Source organism: Neoarius graeffei, chromosome 5 (assembly GCF_027579695.1).
Source record: "Neoarius graeffei isolate fNeoGra1 chromosome 5, fNeoGra1.pri, whole genome shotgun sequence".
Classification (NCBI taxonomy): domain Eukaryota; kingdom Metazoa; phylum Chordata; class Actinopteri; order Siluriformes; family Ariidae; genus Neoarius; species Neoarius graeffei.
Window position 1 is genome coordinate 85,743,680 of NC_083573.1, and position 21,473 is coordinate 85,765,152.

A 21,473-nucleotide genomic window follows, 5' to 3' on the forward strand; every position below is an offset into this window, starting at 1 on the left:
GTGTGCTTTTGGACATCAAACTTTTTGCTGGATCCTAGTGATGGTACAAAGCTTCATAAGATTTCGTTAGGAGTACTGAATATATTTAAAGATGATCACAAAACCAAAATAGAAGAAACCAATGACGAAAACAGTAAAGAACAAGAAACAGATTTGTATTCAGATTTTTCACATCACAATACAGTATAATATCAATCTGGCCAAAACTGATGGCCTTGATTTATATTTAACTGTACAACTGTACAACAGAGTAACCAAAATGAACAAGTTCAAACAGGCATGAGAGAGAAATCTACATTTATACTTTCTTAAATGAGACCACTAATCTAGAAGATCTAGTTGCGAAGGTAACAATCTGAACTGGGCCGAGCAGACGAAAAACAGCTAAAGCACAATCCATCAAATGTTAAACTTTCCTCAGTGTGAGTCCAGGCTGGACTTCGTCTCCGGTGTGGATTACCTGAGAGAGCAACTCGAAACCTGCAGGAGCTGTCTGGATGCCGACTCCCTGCCTCATGGTTCACTCAGGCACTGGATGACCTTTGACATCAGGTCCTCCTTCTTGTCCTTTGAGCGCACAGTGATCCCTCGACCTTTTAGCCAGGCCTGCAGAGTCACTGCGTTGATCTTTGCCAGCTGAGAGAAAATGAATCTGTCTGTAACACCGACTTTCACACTGATCTCTCGGTCACTTAATCATGTAATGAATAAACCACCTCAGGTCATGCTGTTATCGGAAAACAATCAACAACAGGTTGGCTGATATGGAGTTATTATGACACTCTGAAGTTGATTATTTTCCCATAACACATTTTCTGAAGTATTTTATTCTTCTTATACCACAGCAATTTGTTAACTATTACAATTTGTAATTAAATGATCAATGGCGGCATGGTGGTGTAGTGGTTCGCACTGTCGCCTCACAGCAAGAAGGTTCTGGGTTCAAGCCCAGTGGTTGACGGGGGTCTTTCTGTGTGGAGTTTGCATGTTCTCCCCGTGTCTGTGTGGGTTTCCTCCGGGTGCTCCGGTTTCCCCCACAGTCCAAAGACATGCAGGTTAGGCAAATTGGTGGCTCTAAATTGACTGGAGGTGTGAATGTGAATGGTTGTGTGTCTCTATGTGTCAGTCATGCGACAACCTTGTCCAGGGTGTACCCCACCTCTCGCCCATAGTCAGCTGGGATAGGCTCCGGCTCACCTGCGACCCCGCACAGGATAAGCGGTTATGGATAATGGCTGGCTGGATCAATAATCAATGACACATTATACTTTTTAGTTACATTTAATGTTGCGGAAAATCCTTGAAGCAATTAGTTCCTGTTACCTCTTTCAATACAGTTAGGTCCATATATATTTGGACACTGACACAAATTTTGTTTTTTTACCTGTTTACTGAAACATATTCAAGTTATAGTTATATAATGGACATGGACATAAAGTCCAGACTTTCAGCTTTCATTTGAGGGTATCCACATTAAAATTGGATGAAGGGTTTAGGAGTTTCAGCTCCTTAACATGTGCCACCCTGTTTTTAAAGGGACCAAAAGTAATTAGACAATTGACTCAAAGACTATTTCATGGGCAGGTGTGGGCAATTCCTTCATTATGTCATTCTCAATTAAGCAGATAAAAGGCCTGGAGTTGATTTGAGGTGTGGTGCTTGCATTTGGAAGATTTTGCTGTGAAGAAAACATGCGGTCAAAGGAGCTCTCCATGCAGGTGAAACAAGCCATCCTTAAGCTGCGAAAACAGAAAAAACCCATCCGAGAAATTGCTACAATATTAGGAGTGGCAAAATCTACAGTTTGGTACATCCTGAGAAAGAAAGAAAGCGCTGGCGAACTCATCAATGCAAAAAGACCTGGACGCCCACAGAAGACAACAGTGGTGGATGATCGCAGAATAATTTCCATGGTGAAGAGAAACCCCTTCACAATAGCCAACCAAGTGAACAACACTCTCCAGGAGGTAGGCGTATCAATATCCAAATCTACCATAAAGAGAAGATTGCATGAAAGTAAATACAGAGGGTTCACTGCACGGTGCAAGCCACTCATAAGCCTCAAGAATAAAAAGGCTAGATTGGACTTTGCTAAAAAACATCTAAAAAAGCCAGCACAGTTCTGGAAGAACATTCTTTGGACAGATGAAACCAAGATCAACCTCTACCAGAATGATGGAAAGAAAAAAGTACGGTGAAGGTGTGGTACAGCTCATGATCCAAAGCATACCACATCATCTGTAAAACACGGCGGAGGCAGTGTGATGGCTTGGGCATGCATGGCTGCCAGTGGCACTGGGTCACTAGTGTTTATTGATGTGACACAGGACAGAAGCAGCCGGATGAATTCTGAGGTATTCAGAGACGTACTGTGTGCTCAAATCCAGCCAAATGCAGCCAAACTGATTGGTCGGCGTTTCATAATACAGATGGACAATGACCCAAAACATAAAGCCAAAGCAACCCAGGAGTTTATTAAAGCAAAGAAGTGGAATATTCTTGAATGGCCAAGTCAGTCACCTGATCTCAACCCAATTGAGCATGCATTTCACTTGTTAAAGGCTAAACTTCAGACAGAAAGGCCCACAAACAAACAGCAACTGAAAACCGCTGCAGTAAAGGCCTGGCAGAGCATTAAAAAGGAGGAAACGCAGCGTCTGGTGATGTCCATGAGTTCAAGACTTCAGGCAGTCATTGCCAACAAAGGGTTTTCAACCAAGTATTAGAAATGAACATTTTATTTACAATTATTTAATTTGTCCAATTACTTTTGAGCCCCTGAAATGAAGGGATTGTGTTTAAAAAATGCTTTAGTTCCTCACATTTGTATGCAATCATTTTGTTCAACCCACTGAATTAAAGCTGAAAGTCTGAACTTCAACTGCATCTGAATTGTTTTGTTCAAAATTCACTGTAGTAATGTACAGAACCAAAATTAGAAAAATGTTGTCTCTGTCCAAATATTTATGGACCTAACTGTATAACAGCTATAAAAAGTCTTCTCATCAGCCTCTTTAAGTGTCTCTTCTAACCCTTTTCCACTGATGCAGTGCTGGTGCCTATTTTAGAACCAGTTCCACACACTTCAACAGAAAAAAAGACTGGTGCTGGGGCCAAAACCGGCTGCCACCAACACGGCACCAGAAAATTGTTGGACCCAAAGTTGGAACCACTGACCTCAGTGGCAATGGGAGGGGTTACCTCCAAGAATGCCGCTGCCATTTTGATAAAACATGAGCAAAATCAGAAATCACAACAAACATGCAACCTTCAAATGCAAGATGTAATGACTTTAATTTAAAGTACATTTATTATGAGACCGTCAATGACGGCGTATCTCACTCTGGCTCCGTCTAGTCCAGAAGGAACGATCTAAAGTGGGCCACCTTGCGCAATAAACATTGCAAGCGATATAGACTCTAGGAATACCGACCTATTTGCCAGAAAGAATCCAAAACGGCGAGGAACTGACTGAGAAGAAGTGTTTTTGTTGAACTGCTTCATTAAGGCTTCATTAGTCCATAACTTCATTAATAACTGTAATTCAGCAAATCTGGGTAAAAGTTATATGCACCCTAGGTACCCCTACCTTCATGGCAGAAGGAATCAAAATCGGTGAAGAATTGAGGGAGAAAAAGTGTGGAAACTGCTCGTTAGCGCTTAATTACTCCATATCTTCATTATTAATTGCAATTATGCAAATTTGCATAGAAGCTATATGCATCCCAAGCAGACCTACCCTCCTGCCAAAAAGAATAAAAATTGGTGAAGACCTGTGAGAGAAGAAGTGATTTTCGTGAAATGTAGATGACGCCAGACGGATGACACATGATGGCATAAACTCATCACCTATCGGCGGGATGAGCTAACAAACAGGGAAAGCAAATGTGTTCTGTTCGCCATTGACTTTTCCTGCAAATATTGCCCTGATGTTTCAACGGAAATAAGCCCAACGTCCGTTACGTAGCATTCGGTTCTCAAACCTGTTGAAACACAGACTGGTTCTCAAAAGGCACCAAGGCAGCATTGGCTCCAGCACTGGCACTGACTTGGTGGAAACGAGTTATTGAAGAGCTTTTGTTTCCTCTCCAAGCTATTACGACAAATCCAGCTTGTTATGCCACGGAGAAACTGAAGACTTTGCTGTGGCGGAAAACTTGCTGACCGTTACAAAGTATTGGCACTGGAGACTCCTTCCATAAATGCTAAACAAACATCACTTTACAGACAATTACACCATGTCAATAATTATACATTTTATTTTCTTAAAAAATTCTGAATCCATTTATTATTAGCCACAGATGATGTGACATATGCACCATTCAAGTTCCTGTGAATGAGTAGTTACTATGAAGACTTTAACGTATCAAAACAAGCACATTTAAAAAAAAAAAAAACCTGTGATTTGAATTACAGCCGTGACTAGTGCCAGAGATTCTGAACAAATTTCATCAACAATCAGCTTCATCTTTGAGATTCAAGAATTCAGCAGTGCTGTGGTGCGAAAAGCTTTATATAATCAAAAATACATTTGTGATAAAGTGAAACCAAGAATGTACTGGGGTTACTCGAGCAAATCATGCAAGGCTAAATCATACTTCAGGAGAATTTAATATTCCAGTGACACTATCAATGTTCATCATTAATCAGTTATGAAAGCATATGAGGTATCTAGTGCCATATCGCGGGGAACATAAGTAACAGGTCGGAAGGATTTTTTGTTGCTGTGCACTTGCACTCTGAGCACCTCTTTGCACCCTCAACATCAAAATGATGCATTGGCTTGTCACTCCTCTTAATGGCTTCTAATCCAGGTCATGAACACATGCCAGATTTGTAATGGATTTCATTTAGAGACGTAGCCAGACAATTCATTTGGTTTATGAGCAACACGTCTGAGAGACTAATGGACACTAAATCAAATCAGTTCCATCTAAACACCGTCTCTTACAAATGAGGGACTTAATTCAGGGAGACTGAGGAAGGAACAAAATACAAACTTGTTTGGTTCCTCAATGAGAAATGAAAAATACAAACTGGAAACTTCATAATTCTTCAGAAATCCCCCCCATATATCCTGCCAGCTCAGGGCATTACATTCTGTAACTAAGTTTAGAGCTATGCTGTTTAGACAAGTCAAATACTGCTTCCTGAGTGTGATTATGTACATAGAGGAGATGCAAAGATATGAAGTTTATCTTCGAATGGTGAAAATATTTTCAACACGAGAAGATAAACTTCATATCTTTGCGCCACCGTGTGATGTTCTTTATATTATATGGACAAATCCACACACACACACACACACACACACACAAAAAAAAAACCCCGCAAACTAATCAAAAGAATTTTAATTTTGAACCGGTTCGCCAATTTGATAACGCACATCAAATCAGTGGGAAAACACCGGGAGTGATGTCATCGGAGTGAAATATCGGGAATTATTATCCATACAGGACACTTTTTCGATGGAATAAAAAACGTGTTCTATTCCCTTCTAGCAGGTTTCATTCATTTGGTTTGATCGCATGCAATATTGTTCGTATATCGCTTATCCTACGTGTATTACATCACTCTACCCAATAGAGAAGGCATTCAATATGGTTTACGATATTGCCTGGTTGTCAAGACAACATGACGTCACACGTCAGAGCTGATGTGAATATTCAATGAGAAGGTTTTCTGCTGTGCATGCACAGAAGTGTTTTTTTTTTGTTCGCCGGGGAAGACAGAGGCTACCACGACTTCATTAGATATTCTTCACGCATATTTACAAGAGAAAAACATACCAACGGACATTGAAAAACTGGAAAAGCGATGCATCAGAGACATAAAATATCCGCGCTCGTGAGCGACTGTGACAATTTGTAAACAAACATGGCTGGCAGGTTTGCTTCGTTAAAAACAGAAGATTTTGAGAGAATTTTGGAAGAAAAAGACGCGTCGAACACTCGAAAGGCTACCAAAACTTCATGAGATATTCTTCATGCATATTTACAAGAGAAAAACAGGAGTTTTTGGAGTTGGACCATTTTTATTGTTAGAACTTTGACGTTTTACATGTACATTGGTTTGACTGAACATTGAATGACGTTGGATCAGAATCAGCATTGGATATTGGTAAGTAACAACACCCCCCTGCTCTTAACTTTTTGTAAAATCTACAATTGTTCCAAGGGTGGCACGGTGGTGTAGTGGTTAGCGCTGTCACCTCACAGCAAGAAGGTCCGGGTTCGAGCCCCGTGGCCGGCGAGGGCCTTTCTGTGTGGAGTTTGCATGTTCTCCCCGTGTCCGTGTGGGTTTCCTCCGGGTGCTCCGGTTTCCCCCACAGTCCAAAGACATGCAGGTTAGGTTAACTGGTGACTCTAAATTGAGCGTAGGTGTGAATGTGAGTGTGAATGGTTGTCTGTGTCTATGTGTCAGCCCTGTGATGACCTGGCGACTTGTCCAGGGTGTACCCCGCCTTTCGCCTGTAGTCAGCTGGGATAGGCTCCAGCTTGCCTGCAACCCTGTAGAACAGGATAAAGCAGCTAGACATAATGAAGGCCAATTTATGCTGACAACGCAGTCCTCGCAGACGGCGCCGCAGATAGCGTCTGCGTAGCCCCCCCACCTTCGCAGACGCTCTGCACGCACCTCCCAAAAATTGTGACCATTGCAGAAGCCTCGCAGACAGCGTCGCAGACAAGAGGGCTCTGATTGGTCCACTCTACATCCGCTGTACACGCACTTCCGCTTCCCTACTTTCCCGGTTTGGTTTGTTTTCACGACCGCCATTTTTAAAAACATGAGCGAAGATGGAGCAGCACGAAGAGCGGTTGATCGAAGAAGTGAGGAAGTGCGTACATCTATACGACTCCAGTTCTAGTCATTATACATGTAAGTAACCGGAGGATAAACACTCCACTAACCACACCCACCAACTACTCCTCGCGATTTCGCAACTTCGCGCCCCCTTGCGTTGTGGCAGTGAATAACATCGCGCACGCCTATTACTCCCCGCTCAACGATAAATTACAACTGTCTGCGAAAAGCTATCTGCGAAAGCCTTGTCGCAAGAGCATGCAGAGGCCTTGAGATGAGATAATTGTTCCATCAAATATGTATGTATAAAAATAATAATATTGGCTGGCTTTTTTCATGGTATATCAGATCTATTCCATTCAGCTACTCGTCTTTGACTCATTCAATATCATGTTAGCTGAATGGAATATATCTGATATACCACTTAACGCCAGCCAATATTATTCATTTAAATATGTCACTCAGATCTGTGATGTATTTCATACGAAAAATGCGAGTTTTTCAACACGAGAAGATAAACTTCACATCTTCAAGCCAACGTGTGATTTTCTTTTTATTACATCGACACATTCACAAACAAAAAGTACCCACATTTATCAAAACAATTCATTGATTTCCTCACGAGTCACATATAGAGATCTATGTCACGCCAGATGTAGCTTGTATGAAAAATACGAGTGATGCATTTCCCAGTTAAACACTTGTGTCCATATAACATATACACACAGAAGACAGGCAAGGGGGTGCTGATTACCTGATTCCTTCTTGCATACTTCACCACATCCACTTCCTGTATGTTGACTTTGGCTTTCTTTGGATGTGACTCAAACACTTCGCCCTGAGACAAGACCACATTAAGAACAATATTTACCTCCAAAAGACCGACATGCTGTCATCAAAGACTTGCACACTAAAATATTTGGTCTAAGGCTCAGCGATCTGTAGAAGGATAAGCCACAAAATAATCTGCGTTCTACAAACACCTACACCTAAATCATTCTCAGTGATCCCACAGATCCTACAAACAGAAATTCTGCTCAGGAATAACACACACACAAAGTTACAGTTTGTACACATGAGCAAACTGTATAGCTTTCTGTTACAGCAGACTCAGCTATAGAGAAACACAGGGTTATTTTTCTTATTCATTAAGAAACATGCTAACTGAAGTCTTTTAGGTGAGAAAATAAACACAGACACACTGACAATCCAGTACAGTATAAACCCAATACAGTACAGTATAAAGTCCCTGGCAGATCCGCAGTATTTTGTCACAGTGTGTATTATTAAGACTTTTGAGGTTCTGAAAAGATTAACATTCAAGAACAGTGTGTGTATGGACATGGATATGATTAACGGATTGCCTCAAATTATTATTACTTATACTTTAATATCTGGTGTCACATAGCTCCCTTCTGAGTCTAGTTCCTCTTAAGGTTTTTTAAAGTCGTCTCAGGTGACAATTTTCCTTGCCATTGATACCTCTGGGTTGCACTTTCGTCACTGATTACAGGCTTGATAAGAATCAGGACTAGAGTAGATGATTCATAGAGGATATTACAGTCGAGCGAAGATATGAAGTTTATCTTCAAGTGGTGAACATATTCATGAGTGAAAATATTTTTCAATAGGAGAAGATAAACTTCATATCTTCGCACCACCACCGTGTAATGTTCTTTATATTATATAGACACAGCCACACACACACACACAAACAACAACCACAAGTTAATCAAAAGAATTTTAACTTTGAACCGGTTCGACAACGCACGTCTAGTCAGCAGGAAAACACTGAGAGTGATGTCATCGGAGTGAAATATCGAGTATTATACACTTGTGTTCAAAATAATAGCAGTCCAACACGACTAACCAGATCAATCACTGTTTTTGGTGGAAATTATATTACTACATGGCAAATAATTTACCAGTAGGTGTAGTAGAGTCATAGAAAACCAACAGACCCAACATTCATGATATGCATGCTCCTGAGTCTGTGTAATCGAATAATTAAGTGAAAGGGACGTGTTCAAAATAATAGCAGTGTGGAGTTTAATTAGTGAGATCATTCATTCTGTGAAAAAACAGATGTCAATCAGGTGGCCCTAATTTAAGGATGAAGCCAGCACATCCATTTCTCTCTGAAAACCTGAGAAACATGGGTCGTTCCAGACATTGTTCAGAAGAACAGCGTGCTTTGATTAAAACGTTGATTGGAGAGGTAAAACGTATACTGTAAAGAAGTGCAGAAAATGATGGGCTGCTCAGCTAAAATGATCTCCAGTGCTTTAAAATGGACAGCAAAGCCAGAGAGACGTGGAAGAAAACAGAAGACTACCATTCGAATGGATCGAAGAATAGCCAGAATGGCAAAGACTCAGCTCCAGGGTGATCAAAGACGGTCTGAAGTTACCTGTGAGTACTGTGACAATTAGAAGGTGCCTGTGTGAAGCTAATCTATCGGCAAGAAGCTCCCGCAAAGTTCCACTGTTAAAAAAAAGACGTGCTGAAGAGGATACAATTTGCCAAAGAACACATCGACTGGCCTAAAGAGAAATGGAAAAACATTTTGTGGACTGATGAAAGTAAAATTGTTCTTTTTGGGTCCAAGAGCCGCAGACAGTTTTTCAGACGACCCCCAAACACTGAATTCAAGCCACAGTACACTCTGAAGACAGTGAAGCATGGTGGTGCAAGCATCATGATATGGGGATGTTTCTCTTACTATGATGTTGGGCCCATTTATCGCATACCAGGGATCATGGATCAGTTTGCATATATCAAAATACTTGAAGAGGTCATGTTGCCTTATGCTGAAGAGGAAATGCCCTTGAAATGGGTGTTTCAACAAGACAACGACCCCAAACACACCAGTAAGCGAGCAGCATCAGGGTTCAAGACCAACAAAATGAAAGTTATGGAGTGGCCAGCCCAATCCCCGGACCTTAATCCGATAGAAAACTTGTGGGGTGACATCAAAAATGCTGTTTCTGAGGCAAAACCAAGAAATGCAGAGGAATTGTGGAATGTTGTCAAATCATCCTGGGCTGGAATACCTGTTCACAGGTGCCAGAAGTTCTCAGAAACCGTGGTTATACAACTAAATATTAGTTTAGTGATTCACAGGAATACTAAATCCTTAAGATTTTTTTCAGTTTATACAGTAAATATTTGGAGTTTGTAATGAAAAATGCAGACACTGCTATTTTTTTGAACAGCCCAATGTTCATTTTTCTTCATTTTCTGTAAAGTAATTAAAATATTGATACATTTTTCTTCATGTTTTGATGTAGAATATAATGTGCATTGTTCCCAATGCATGGAAATAAAAACTATTATAAGGATTTTGAGCTTTACTCACGTTTTTAAACACACTGCTATTATTTTGAACACAACTGTACATACACATAAAAATGGCACCTACTGCCGCCTGGCAAGGCATGCTGCAATACAGATGCGAGTGGGGAGTCAAACTCTCGCGGTTACCAGAGGACTAGCCCCCCACTGTAACCCTAGCTATGTAATAAGCAAGAGGCCGAGGGCTACGAAAACAGAGATCGGCGCCGCCCTATGTGCCACATGGTGTGGGAAGGACTTTTATTTGATTATACATACAGGACACTTTTTCGATGGAATAAAAACATGTATTCCATTTCCTTCTAGCAGGTTTCATTCATTTGGTTTGATAGCATGCAATATTGTAAGCGTATCGCTTATCCTACGTGTATTATGCCACTCTACCCAGTGGAGAATGAGTGTTGAATATGGCTTACGATATTGCATGGTTGACAAGACAACATGACGCCACACGTTGGAGATGTAAAACTTCAGCGTTAGCGAGCGACTGTGACAATTTGTAAACGAACATGGCCTCCAGGTTTGCTTTGTTAAATACTGAAGATTTTGAAAGACTTTTGAAAGAGAAAGATGCGTTGAACACCCGAAAGGAATGTGTATCTCATCTCATCTAATAATAATAATAGCTTTTTTTCGTGGTATATCAGATATAGTCCATTCAGCTACTCATCTTCGACTTGTTCAATATCATGCTAGCTGAATGGAATATATCTGATATACCACTCAACGCCAGCCAATATTATTTAAATATGTCACTCAGGTCTGCAATGTATTTCGTATGAAAAATGCGAGTTTTTCAACACAAGAAGATAAACTTCATATCTTCAAGCCAACGTGTGATTTTCTTTTTATTATATCGACACATTCACAAACAAAAAGTACCAAAATTTATTAAAACAATTCATCGATTTACTCACGAGTAACATATAAAGATTTATGTCACGGTTTTCGTTCTCCATGTCCCGGATGTTGCTCATCTGAAAAATATGAGCGTCATATTTCCCAGTAAAACACTCGTGTCCATATAATATATTTCAACATTCTCATCTCATCTCATCATCTCTAGCTGCTTTATCCTGTTCTACAGGGTCGCAGGCAAGCTGGAGCCTATCCCAGCTGACTACGGGCAAAAGGCGGGGTACACCCTGGACAAGTCACCAGGTCATCACAGGGCTGACACATAGACACAGACAACCATTCACACTCACATTCACACCTACGCTCAATTTAGAGTCACCAGTTAACCTAACCTGCATGTCTTTGGACTGTGGGGGAAACCGGAGCACCCGGAGGAAACCCACACGGACACGGGGAGAACACGCAAACTCCGCACAGAAAGGCCCTCGCCGGCCACGGGGCTCGAACCCGGACCTTCTTGCTGTGAGGCGACAGCGCTAACCACTACACCACCGTGCCACCCTTCAACATTCTCCACCTGGTAATTTGTGCTTTAAGAAGGCATACTATATACAGTGAGGAAAAAAAATACTAAATAGTACTGACTGCACCTTTCATCTTATTATTGGAGCCAAAAAGGTTTTGTAAGCCTGTTTAGTAAACTGCAGTTGTCAGTTTTTAATTCCCAAAATACATTCTGTGGTGATGGAAAAAACTTTTGGAGATACTACGCCATTCAAAAATAAATGATGGAATTCTCTTTGGGATCTGACTTTTTGCTTTTTTTTTTGTCACATTCCAATGTTGCACATATGTAAGGATATTGATAATGTAAGATGCATGGAGGTGGTGTCCTTCTTACCCTGGTTTTGACCTCAGTCACGGGTGCAGGCTGTGTTTGAAAGAGGGGTTGTGCTGGTGTGGTAGTGCAGACACGGTGATCTGTTTTACGGTCCTTGAAAAATGGCAGAGATACTCTTGGAAGTGATGGCGCAGAAGATAAAGGCGAACAGGAGGGTCTTTTAACTGCTGCTCTCGAAGGACACGGTGTGTCTTTTTGTTTCTGTTGATTTTTCTCAGCCAGAATCTTTGTGATGTTGATATGACGGCTCAGTGACTTGTTTGTGAAGATCGGCACCAGTTTGGGTCTCTGTGTAGCAGGCTGAGTGTTGCTAAGCAAAGGCTGGTTAGCAGAGACAGACGAGGAAGAGGAGGAGGATGGGAACTGGCATGTCTCAGTGCCGTGGTAATGAGATGAGTGCAAAATAGGGTTGGGGATTTGAGGATCCCCATGTCCACTGGTTATAGCTGGATGCCTGATGTTGCTCAGACCTACAGGCTGACTTAGGGGCCATGGAGAAGATGCTAACTGTGAAAGAGGCACTCTCTCTGGAGGGAAGATGAGAGGGAGCTGGGTCAGTACAATTCTGCTCGAGCTCCTGGAGGTCAGGTTTGCAGGTAAGGCCCCAGAGTCCTGAAAATCGAGGTAGAAAGGAAGCTGTTAAATGTTCAGAGAAATGAAATTCACTTTAAATCACAGGCACGTACTTATCGTCTAACATATTTTCAGAGCTTTTTGCTCTGTTAAAATATTCACATCTGTTTTAACACTTCACACTCCAGACTACCTGGCTGAGTTTTAACAGATACCGCAACTGCTTAGTCTGTGTCTCATCTAGTTGAGTTATAATCTAATCAAGGTTGGTCTGCAGACGTCATTATCAATCATGAGTGCCCAGGAGAACTGAAACACAGTCCTGTCATCTCTCCTCATCTGCACTAACTCTCAGAGATGGACACGAATTGATTTTCCTTTCATGCTCCAGTTAATTTGTCATAGCCCAACAGAACCAAATTGAGTTAAGGCCAGAATAAATAAAGCCTGTTCACCTTGACTTTCTCCCTCCAACTGTGGGCTGGAACTCAACCGAGAGGAAATGACCTAATGTTGGGTCAGTTATTGGTTTGCCGAGTTTTTCAACAATGTGCTTTTTGACGTGGTCACCTTGCATTATTCAGAAGGTCTGGAAAGGAAATTCTCCATGGAGTATTTCTTCAGAAAGCACTGTGTGCTGTATATATACACACCAGTGGCGGCTGGTAGTCTTTCAAACAGGGGAGGTTGGTCAGTTACGATACTTCCAGATTTTAAAAGAAAAAAGAAAAAACATCAATTTTGCCCGTACTCTTGCCTCTGATCTGGCTGATTGTTGGCAGGGTCACAAACTGTGAAATAACAGGTTCTTTTGGCCCATTAGCCTACTGTCCAATATACATGATGGTGTGGGGGGGTATATTTTAACATTTTATATTTTAAAATTGTGGCATGTTGTTTAAAAATTGATCATTATTGAAAGCAGCTCTTTGTCAGGAACCTCAGCAGTAACAGCAGAGTGTTCCGGAAAGCACTGACCTTGGGGAGCCAAACACAGAGCTGGGTGCCACACATTTCATTCAATGACACTTTCCCTATATTTTACTTATTTTGACTGAGAAATGTTTTATTGACAATTTTGATAACCCTTCACTTTTAATCCAGGTCTGTAGTGTGAAATGTTCTCGGCTGTGTTTTTGTTTAAAAATGTTTTCCAAATTGTAGCTGTGTTTAATTCATATCCAGAGAAATATATATTCCAATATAATATACTCAGCATAAACATTTTAAATAGAGTCTATATTTTTGGTCCATCCATGACATATTACTAAAGTAGCCTATTTACTGTTGTTGATGTGGGTCACTTGCTGTTAGCCAATTCACTTTCTCGTACCAGGAGAGCTGAAAGGAACGAGTATTATTCCCTACCTTTTTCACCAAGTCAATTTGAGGCGTTGGTCTACCCTGCTCTTTAATTTTAATTTGTTCCTCGAAAGGAAGACTGGCAAATGGCTTCGCCAAAATTAAATCAGCAATGCTTGGCATCCGTGCGCAGCTTTCTTGCTAGCTGACTAGCCCCCTCAAGTTCAAGTTCAGTCACTCAAATAAATGAAATTTCTGGAACTAAGATAGCAAACTTGACAACACTATATTTACACTTTATTTACAATGAAAATATATACAAACTAAAAAAGCTGGTAGAAACCGTATGTAATGAATGAAATCGAAATGTAAGCTGATCTCTTACAATACACCACAGCACTTGCGAATCCGCATGGGACTGAACTGAAATTCACCGCTGCCTGTCTATAGTTGAAACGAGCTGTCAATCAAAGAAAATATCCGGCCGCTTTCACCAATCACCAGTCTCCTCGTGGAAACTGCCATGTCCCTCCCATGTGAGGCTCGGAGTCCGTGGGCGGGCATTTTCGCAGTATTCGTCCAATAACCGTCTTGCATTTTGAGATTGACAAGCGCATAGCTCCCAAATGCCGTTGAAGTCCACTGAGGCTGGGAGTCCGTGGGAATCCGTAGGCGGGCATTTTCGCAGTATTTGTCCAATAATCGTCTTGCATTTTGATATTGAAAGCGCATAGCTCCCAAAGCCATTGAAGTGCACTGAGGCTGGGCTGCATCGCGCTGTCACGAGGGGGAAACAGTGTTGCCAGATTGGGCGGTTTTAAGTGCATTTTGGCGGGTTTTGAACATATTTTGGGCTGGTAAACATCAGCAGTATCTGGCAACATTAGGCGAACTGGGGAAAGTTATAACGGAATGATTTCGCACTGTAGTTGGGTTGAGCACATATATTTCTATGATTCTGGATCTGAAATAGCAAATGTTATAAGGTCGGCTATAACTAAGCCTAGCGCAATTCATCCTACACGATGTTTGTTATTTTTAGAAGAGGCTGAGCCTCCCTCGTTGTCTTAGAGCAATCGCCTGTGATACACATACCTCCTATGTGTAAGAGAGAGACTTTGCTCTACTTGCATACTCGAGATTCAAAGAGTACTTCATCATCTCTGAGCCACTCTGCCAAGTTTAACAGCACACTGGGGATGCTGGGTGATTATTCTTGCAACACAGGGTCAGGTGCAGGGCAGAAAAGACACGTCTGAAGTATTAAAGCATTCACAAGCAATCATAGTGTGATTTCACAATCTCATAATTCCAAACATGGCCCAGGGGTCTGGCACAAACACACAGTGTGTAAAGATGAACAATCTGTACAGCTTTCTTTTAGAGCAGTGTAAATTAGAGAGAAATTTAATCTGCTCGAAATGCAAGCCAAGATGCCATTACAGACTTCTCTTGAAGGAGCCCATTTAACTGGTGTGAATGTGAGACTGTTCTTACTCAAAGATTATTATTACCACCTTCACAAATAATCACTGTGTGCTCAATGAAGTGTTTGGCTTTTTATTTCTGGATGCTGTTCAACTTTTTACTGAACAGATTCACACTCACTGGATAATCTTATTATCTACAATCATGAGTAAAATGACTCAGAAAGATATTTTAAACTTTAAATCATAAAAACACTGACAGGTGAAGAAGTGAATAACATCGATTATCTCATTACAGTGGCACCTGTCAAGGGGTGGGATATATTAGGCAGCAAGAGAATAGTCAGTTCTCGAAGTTGATGTGTTGGAAGCAGGAAAGGTGGGTGGGTGGGTAGGTAGGTAGGTAGGTAGGTAGACTTTAATAATCCCGAGGGAAATTGAGGTGTCCAAGTAGCATATACACATAACGCACACAAACAAAATAAAATTAACACACACATCCATATCCCAAGGATATAAAAACAAGCAAACAATTCCTGCACCACAGAATATAAAAAGAAAACAAAAAAATAAAACAAATAAATTATGCATAAGCCACAAGTTAAAAATAAAATTGTGCAACATACTCAACCATTGTAGAGATACAATATAGCAGCAAAACAAATTTAAGCACTAAAATCAAAAACAGTCCTTCCTCTCAATGTACCATTAAAAAGCTGAATGGCCCTAGGTACAAAAGATCTCAGCAACCTGTCTGTTTTGTACGATAGGGAAAGGAGCCTGCTGCTCACCATACTCCTCTGTTTGGAGAAGATGGTGTGCAGGGGGTGGCTTTCATTGTCCATAATAGCGAGCAGTCTGCTCAGCGTCCTTTTGTCAGCAACTGCTGACAGAGTCTCTAGCTCCATACCCATCACAGAGCCAGCTTTTCTCACCAACCTGTCCAGTCGTCCAGCATCCCTTCTCCTAATACTACCTCCCCAACATACCACAGCATAGAAAAGGACACTGGCCATGACAGACTGGTAGAACATAAGCAGGAGTTTGCTGCAGACATTAAAAGACCCCAGCTTCCTAAGGAAAAAAAAGCCTACTCTGCCCTTTCTTATAAAGTGCATCAGTGTTGGCAGACCAGTCCAGTTTATTGTCAAGGTGTACCCCCAGGTACTTGTAAGTACTAACAATCTCCACAGTCACCCCATCAATAGTGACAGGCAACAGGGAAGAAACAGGCCTCCTGAAGTCCATCACCATTTCCTTGGTTTTGGTGGTGTTCAGCTGCAGCTGGCTGGTCCTACACCATCCCACAAATGCCCCTTTACCACCAAAGCAGTTCCAGGGCTGGTTCGGGGCCAGTGCTTAGTTTGGAACCGGGTTTTCTGTTTCCACTGACAAAGAACTGGCTCTGGGGCCAGAAAAACCGGTTCCAGGCTAGCACCAACTCTCTGCTGGGCCAGAGGAAAGAACCGCTTACGTCGGGGGGGGAGTTGTTAAGACCAACAACAATAACAAGACCGCGAAAGATCGCCATTTTTAAGCGACGAGAAGCCGCAGCTGTACAAACGCTTAGTCATCCATTATTATTATTGTTGTTGCTGCTGTTGCTTTTTCCGTGTTGTTTTTGCTTCAATATTCGCGCCAAGGTTTATGCAAACGTAGCGACGTAACTGACGTATACAGCGACGTAATGACGTGGCTTCCCTTAGCACTGCGAGTGATGGAAAAGCAAACTGGTTCTCAGCTGGCTCGCAAGTTGAACGAGTTGTGAACCAGCCCTGGAACTGATTTGGTGGAAAAGAGGCAAAAGTCATCCACAAGGCTCCTGTACTCACCTTCCTGACCATCCTTAATACACCCCACAATAGCAGTGTCGTCAGAGAATTTCTGCAAGTGGCATGACTGAGAGTTGTACTTGAAGTCAGTGGTGTATAGGGTGAACAGTACAGGAGAAAGAACAGTTCCCTGTGGTACCCCTGTGCTACTGACCACAGTCTCAGATGTAAGGTCCCCCAGCCTAACAAACTGGGGCCGTTCGGTGAGGTAATCTGTGATCCAAGACACCAGGCAAGTGTCCACTCCCATCTGCAGCAATTTATCCCTCAACAAGAGGGGCTGGATGGTATTGAAGGCGCTGGATAAATCAAAAAACATGATTCTCACAGCACAGCCTCCTTTGTCCAAGTGAGAGTAGACTCTATGTAGCAGATACAAAACAGCATCCTCCACTCCAACATTCACCTGGTAAGCGAACTGTAGCGAGTCCAGCGCATGGCGAACCTGGGGTCTTAAGAGGTGGAGCAGCAGCCGTTCAAATGTCTTCATCAAGTGTGATGTAAGGGCAACAGGCCTGTAATCATTAAGTTCTTTAGGGTGAGCCTTTTTGGGAACTGGAACCAGGCATGACGTTTTCCATAGTAAGGGTACCTTACCCTGTTGCAGGCTAAAATTGAAGAGGTACTGAAGTGGTTCCCCCAATTCGACTGCACAGCTTCTGAGCAGTCTAGAGCAGACGACGTCCGGGTCCGCAGCCCTAGACTTGAGCCTTCTGAGTTCTCTACTGACTTGCTCAGTGCTAAAAGTAAAGCATGCGGGGAGGGGGGGGGTGCCGAGTTTAAAAGCAGAGGTAAGGGGGGGGGGGGGGCAGAGTCTTTAGATACAAGAGGAGGGGATGAGTTGGAGGTGGCAGAGACAGCAGCAGAGTTTTGGAATCGATTAAAAAAAATGGTTCAGCTGGTTGGCTTTAACCACATCACCTTCAGCCTTGGGCGGCATGGTGGTGTAGTGGTTAGCGCTGTCGCCTCACAGCAAGAGGGTCCGGGTTCGAGCCCTGTGGCTGGCGAGGGCCTTTCTGTGCGGAGTTTGCATGTTCTCCCCGTGTCCGCATGGGTTTCCTCCGGGCGCTCCGGTTTCCCCCACAGTCCAAAGACATGCAGGTTAGGTTAACTGGTGGCTCTAAATTGACCGTAGGTGTGAATGTGAGTGTGAATGGTTGTCTGTGTCTATGTGTCAGCCCTGTGATGACCTGGCGACTTGTCCAGGGTGTACCCCACCTTTCGCCCGTAGTCAGCTGGGATAGGCTCCAGCTTGCCTGCGACCCTGTAGAACAGGATAAAGCGGCTAGAGATAATGAGATGAGATGAGATGAGACCTTCAGCCTTACTGCTCTTACCCCCACAGCCCGTAATGTTGCGCACTCCCCGCCAAACCTCTTTCATATTGTTCTCCAGTAGTTTGCTCTCAACCTTATTCTTATAGGACTCCTTAGCTGCTTTCAGATATTCTTTCAGCTCCTTCTGCATGCCCTTCAGTTCTGTCACATCACCGTTCTTAAACGCTTTCTTCTTCTTATTGAGGAGGTTTTTGACGTCGCTGGTCACCCAGGGCTTATTATTAGGAAAACAGCGCACAGATTTAATGGGAACAACTATGTCCATGCAGAAGTTCAGGTAGCCCGTTATACAATGTGAGGCTTCTTCTATATCCACAGCATCCAATAGCACACTCCAGTCTGTGGACTCAAAGCAATCCCTCAAGGCCTCTTCTGCCTCTGGTGTCCACTTCCTGAAGGTGCGTGCGGCAACGGGAAGCCTCTGAACTAGAGGTTTATACAGTGGCTGAAGATAAATGAGGTTGTGGTCTGACCTACCCAACGGGGGAAGGGAGTTAGCACTGTATGCATCCCTCACGTTTGAATACAAGAGATCAATTGTTCTATTTTTTCTAGTAGGGCAGTCAACAAACTGGTAAAAATTAGTGAGGGTGGAGTCTAAGGTGACATGATTGAAATTCCCAGAGATCGCAAAAAAAGCATCTGCATGTTGAGTTTGAAGCCCAGCTATCGTAGAGTGAATAGCATAACACTCTGAATCAGGAAGGGCTCGTGGTGGTATGTACACGCAGACGACAATAACGTGGGACAGTTCTCTAGGTAAATAATAAGGACGGAGGCTAACCGCAAGTATCTCCACATCCTTACTACATACAGTCCCTTTCACTGTAACGTGACCGGGATTGCACCATCTGTTGGTAACATACACCACCAGTCCCCCACCCTTCTTCTTGCCAGAAAGTTTGTTATCTCTGTCCAACCGGACAACATTGAACCCCGGCAGCTCAACATTAGCAGTGGGATTACAGCTTGTGAGCCATGGCTCAGTAAGGCAAATCAGGCTACACTCTCTGTAAAGTTTATGATTCCTTACCAGGGCAGCCAGTTCGTCCGTCTTATTAGCGAGTGAGTTAACATTCCCCATAACTACAGAAGGGATTGCGGGCTTGTATCTCCACTTCTCACGTCGCCTCGCCCTAACTTTAACTCCAGCTCTACATCCACGAAAACACCACAATTCCTCAGGGACATCAGCATAGACCTCCCCGCCGCCAGCTTTGCAAAGCGCCAGTAATTTACTCCTTGTATATCCAAGTTTAGCACCGGAGCGATGCAATGCCTCCATATCCATAGGATAAAATATAAAAACACTCCAAATAGTGTATAATCCAAAGAGCAACACAATAGAAAAAGTAAAACAAAAGACGAAGAAGACGCAGCAGACACAGAGCTACTTAGACTTGCTGCCACTCACACGGCGCACAATGATGACCTTGATGAGTTTGACGAGGGCCAAATTGTGATGGCTACATGACTGGGTTTGAGCATTTCCAAAATGGCACAACTTGTGGGGTATTCCCGGTATGTAGTGGTTAATACCTAGCAAAAGTGGTCCAAGGAAGGACAACCAGTGAACCAGCAACAGGGTCATGGGTGTTAAAGGCTCATTGATTCGCATGGGGCATGAAGGCGAGCCCATATGGTCCAATCCCACAGAAGAACTACTTAAGCACAAACTGCTGAAAAAGTTAATGCTGGCTAAAACAGAAAGGTGTCAGCATTAACTTTTTCAGCTGTTTGTGCTATAGTAGCTCTTCAGTAAGATTGAACCATATGGGCGAGCCTTTGTGCCCCATGCGAATCAGTGAGCCTTCGACAGCCATGACCCTGTCACTGGTTCACTAGTTGTCCTTCTTTGGACCCCTTTTGGTTGGTACTAACCACTGCATACTGGGAACACCCCACAAGATGTGCCACTTTGGAGATGTTCAGTCCCAGCCATCTTGCCATCACAATTTGGCCCTTGTCAAAGTCACTCAGATCCTTACACTTGCCCATTTTTCCTGTTTCCAACACATCAACTTCAAGAACTGACTGTTTTAGATTCAACTTTATTGTTATTATGCAGAGTACAGGAATAAAACCAATGAAATGAAGTTAGAAGATAACTAGAAGTATTATTAAGTTAGTACCTACCAAAAGGGGTCCAAGAAAGGACAACCGGTGAACCAGCAACAGGGTCATGGGTGTTAAAGGCTCATTGATTCACATGGGGCATGAAGGCTAGCTCATATGGTCCAATCCCACAGAAGAACTACTGAAGCAGAAACTGCTGAAAAAGTTAATGCTGGCTAAAACAGAAAGGTGTCAGCATTAGCTTTTTCAGCTGTTTGTACTACAGTAGCTCTTCTGTAGGACTGAACCATATGGGCGAGCCTTCATGCCCCATGAGAATCAGTGAGCCTTCGACAGCCATGACCCTGTTGCTGGTTCACCGGTTGTCATTCCTTGGACCACTTTTGGCATACCAGGAACACCCCACAAGATGTGCCATTTTGGAGATGCTCAGTCCCAGTCATCTAGCCATCACAATTTGGCCCTTGTCAAAGTCACTCAGATCCTTACACTTGCCCATTTTTCCTGCTTCCAACACATCAACTTCAAGAACTGACTGTTTTAGATTCAATTAGATTCAACTTTGTCATTGTGCAGAGTATAGGTATAAAACCAATGAAATGAAGTTAGCATCTAACCAGAAGTGCAAAACACAGTATTATTTACAGATAAGTGCCAAAAGTAAGTACTGCAGCATAGTGATGCTATGTGTTACAGTATATACAGTGATGAACAGTGACAATATATAGATATGTTTGCAAATATTTAAATGCATATTTACAGAGGAGAAGTGGACAGGATTAAAGAGTATGTAAAATTGTATGTACAGTTAGCAGCAGTTAACCAATATGTACAATAAAGTGACAGTGTGTGCAGCAGCAGTAAGAACACATGCACAGTTGTTTATATGTACAGTATTATCGCATAAGTGGCATAATTAACTGACTGTTTTCTTGCTGCCTAATATATCCTACCCTTTGGCAGGTGTCATTGTAATGAGATAATCAGTGTTATTCACTTCACCTGTAAG

General features: G+C 42.5%; 1 protein-coding gene across 1 annotated transcript in view; it reads right to left on the reverse strand.

The window, feature by feature from the left end:
• Positions 1-513: 513 nt before the first annotated feature.
• LOC132886149 (uncharacterized protein C18orf63-like) overlaps positions 514-21,473 on the reverse strand; it is a 215,411-nt gene continuing 194,451 nt past the window's right edge. The window contains 3 exon segments of the mRNA XM_060920717.1: positions 514-636; positions 7,559-7,642; positions 11,918-12,529. Of these exon segments, the coding sequence (XP_060776700.1) occupies positions 514-636; positions 7,559-7,642; positions 11,918-12,529 (819 nt within the window).